Raw genomic sequence first — 3,712 nt, 5'->3', positions numbered from 1 at the left:
CGTCACGTTTCTTAAATGAAACTGCTTTGGGTGCGACAATGCGCTGTTTAGTGAACAAACTTGGTTTGGTGGAATTAATAAAACTTTGTAGACTAATGCCTTAAAAGCCCCTTTTATTTTTAAGTTTTGACCGTATCCAAGCGATCTTAAAGCTGGTAGTTTAACACTCTTAATTGTAAATGCGGATATATTGATTATAAATGCTTCGGAAATATTAATATAACTCTGTTGTACTTGACTATGTTAAGGTGATGCAACGCCCGGTTATACTGCGTTTCTGTCTAAATGTATAGTTTCTAGAGCCATGGCGTCATAATGATGGTATTAAGCGGTGGAATAATTCAGGTAGGACTGTGTAGGACATCACTGAAGGCCTAGGTGTGAAATGCACGGCCCGCCACTGGGTTCTTATGATAGGCTCATAAAGTCATAAAGTCATAAAGCCTCTGACAGGGTTGACCAACAATCTTTGAGCAGATTTTTATCAGTGTGTGAAACCAATGTTCCAGAGTTTACCCAGAAACGTGTTAGCACCATAAGCTGCTGAATACTGCCTCCCACATAAACATGTTCCCTTAAAAACAAGCAGCATTCTCAGTCCTTGTCAAAACATAAGCTGATATTTTAGTAAACAAGGTATTCACAGTCGTCACAAGCACGGTTTGAAAATAATCTCTGTCTGAATGAAAACGCAAAACATAATTCAAGTGCTGTGAATGCCATGGGGCAGCTCGTCAAACACAGTTTTTATCATTCACTTTATTAGTGTCACTCAAAATATGGATGCAAAGGCCTTCTCGCGTAATGCTTTGGAATCAAACTCTATGCCAATTTCTGTGCAATCTGACTCCAGCTGCAATTTAGTAAGTAGCAGACACTTTCACTTTTAGTTTTAAAAAAGTGTAGTGTCCGTTGTCCGACTATGTTCTGATTACAGATTAGTATTAAGACCCCCATTTGTTCTCTTCTTAATACACACCAAACCATGAGCCATACACTGGGGTATCAACCAAACCATGAGCCATACACTGGGGTATCAACCAAACCATGAGCCATACACTGGGGTATCAACCAAACCGTGACTTCCATGTATCGTAAACTCAAGCAAGGATTAAAAGCCACTACCCCAGATGTATTCCCCCATGACGCCCAATGGGCCTATGCTCATCGGACTGGATACCAACTTTTTGTAATTGACCATTGATTTCATTTTTGTTTCTCATAGATGAGAAGATTGCAGTGCCAACGCCTCAAACAAACATCATACTTTTCCAACAAAAACTCCAATCTAACCTCCAGAGCAAATTTACGTGTGCCCCTGAGGGTATGACAGAGACAATGGATCAGGATCAGTGTCTGGATGACATCTTCACAGAGCTGTTCATCACACCTGGAGGGGAGGTGCCCATCAACGACCAGCACGAGGTCATGCAGATTGGAGTAAAAGGGAAGTTAGCAGGCACAGAAACACCAATTGAACCAAGTAACATCTTCAAAAGCCCTACTGGAAACCTCAAACCCATAAGAACAGTCCTTACGACTGGAGTAGCAGGAATTGGCAAAACATTCCTGGTGCAAAAGTTTGTGTTGGACTGGGCCAAGGGAAGAACAAACCAAGATGTTCACCTTATATTTCACTTCACTTTCCGCGAACTGAATTTACTGAAGGGAGAAAAGGTTCGCTTGGCTGAGCTAATCCACAAATGCATCTGGGAAACCAAAGACATCAACAAGACTGACCTTACTGAGATATTCACGAAATTACAGGGATCGGGAAACCGTGATTTTAACAAGAGTGAATTCAAGCTTCTCTTTGTGTTTGATGGACTGGACGAAAGCCGCCTTCAGCTGGAATTTACTGCCAGTGAACAGATGCCGGCTGAATTTAATGTGGCAAAGTCAACCTCAGTGGATGCGCTTCTGTCAGCGCTCATCGAGGGGAGACTGCTTCCCTCGGCTCGCGTCTGGGTAACCACACGGCCTGCAGCAGCCAATCAGATCCCTCAACGCTTCGTCCAATGCAAGACAGCGGTCGGAGGATTCACTGATCCACAGAAGGAGGAGTATTTCAAGAAGAAGTTTCCAGATGAAAAGCAATCGACCAAAATCATCTCCCACATCAAGGCATCACGGAGCCTGTTCATCATGTGCCATATCCCCGTCTTCTGCTGGATCACTGCTACAGTTTTGAAGGACGTTTTGAAGAAGAGAGGACAGGCAGAGCTGCCCAAAACCCTGACCGAGATGTACACAGAATTCGTGGTGTTTCAGATCACCCTGACAGCCAAGAAATATGGCACAAAAAAGAGCATTCATTACATCCAGTCATTGGCAAAGCTAGCTTTTCACCAGCTGGAGAAAGGCCACCTGCTCTTCTACCAGAGAGACCTGAAAGGCAGTGGCATCGATATCCGTAGAGCTGCGGAGTACTCTGGAGTTTTCACCCAGGTCTTTAAAGAGGAGCATAGGTGGAAGAAAGACGACAAGGGCAAGATGTTCAGCTTTGTCCACCTAAGCCTTCAGGAGTATCTGGCTGCTCTTCATGTGGTCATGTCACTCATTAACAACAACATGAATGTACTCTCTAAGCTAACACTGGAAAAACTTTGCATGCCTTGCAAGAAAAAATGCATAACAGAAGTCCACAAGATTGCCATTGACAAAGCCTTAAAGAGTTCAAACGGGCACCTGGACTTGTTCCTGCGCTTCCTCCTGGGCCTCTCCCTGCAGACCAATCAGGATCTCCTTAAGGACCTGTTGACGATCCCAAAAGACTTTTCCGAGGATAACCATCAAACAATCAAGTCCATCAAGGAAAGGATTAGGGAGAATGAATCGTCAGAGAGGAGCACCAATCTGTTTTACTGTCTGAATGAGCTGAGAGACGATTCTCTAGAGGACGAGATCCAACAGTACCTGAGTTCAGGAAGGCTTTCAACAAGAAATCTGTCCCCTGCTCTCTGGGCAGCTCTGGTCTTCATCCTACTGTCATCGGAAGAAGCCCTGGAGGTGTTTGACCTGAAGAAATACTCTGCTTCTGAGGAGGGTCTCCTGAGGCTGCTGCCAGTGGTCAAGGCCTCCACCAAATCACTGTATGTGCACTAGGGCTGTCCCGAATACAATTTTTTGGGCTCCGGATATTCGGTAGTAATGAGCAGCGAATATTCGGCCCGCGCGGGGGGGGGGCGTACATAGTAATCAGCAGCGAACCGCTTCAACACGTGTATTTCGGTTTATTCACGGCATTCATTTAGTTATTCTACAGTATTGTTGTTTTATAGTTATTTGTTAATGTAACCCAATTTGTGTTCTTTGAAATTGAAAAGGATATCGCATTGTGTGTGTTACTTTCGTTGCAGTTGTATATGTCTTAAGTGTAATTTGGCTTGGCTTCCTATTTATGGACATGCTTTTATTTTGAAGGAGAGGTAGCGCTGTTGACAGGAAGTTGTTGTTGCTATGGAAACAACGTGACGGAGATTAACGGAGAAAAGTAATATCTACATATAAAGACGGAGAAAGTAAACGATAATGTTTATGATTAAGTGTTAGCACCCCCCGAAGAGGCACAAGCTCTTACGTTGATATTGGAGATTTCAATAAATTCAATTTGAAAAAAAAACGAAAAAACAAACAAAACGAATATCCGAATAACGAAATTGAAACCCGAATAGTACTCCAACGAACAATATTCGGGTACAGTAGGGTTGTA

General features: G+C 43.4%; 1 protein-coding gene across 1 annotated transcript; it reads left to right on the top strand.

Annotated features, from left to right (window-relative positions):
• Nucleotides 1-1,338: 1,338 nt before the first annotated feature.
• On the top strand, nucleotides 1,339-3,105 carry LOC104952928 (protein NLRC3-like). The gene has a single exon (XM_010779834.1). The coding sequence runs from the start codon at nucleotides 1,339-1,341 to the stop codon at nucleotides 3,103-3,105; it is 1,767 nt and encodes a 588-aa protein (XP_010778136.1).
• The last annotated feature ends 607 nt before the right edge of the window (nucleotides 3,106-3,712 follow it).

This window comes from Notothenia coriiceps, unplaced genomic scaffold, assembly GCF_000735185.1.
Source record: "Notothenia coriiceps isolate Sejong01 unplaced genomic scaffold, NC01 NC01_scaffold00020791, whole genome shotgun sequence".
Classification (NCBI taxonomy): Eukaryota; Metazoa; Chordata; class Actinopteri; order Perciformes; family Nototheniidae; genus Notothenia; species Notothenia coriiceps.
This window is presented reverse-complemented; position numbering and strand designations above follow the sequence as displayed.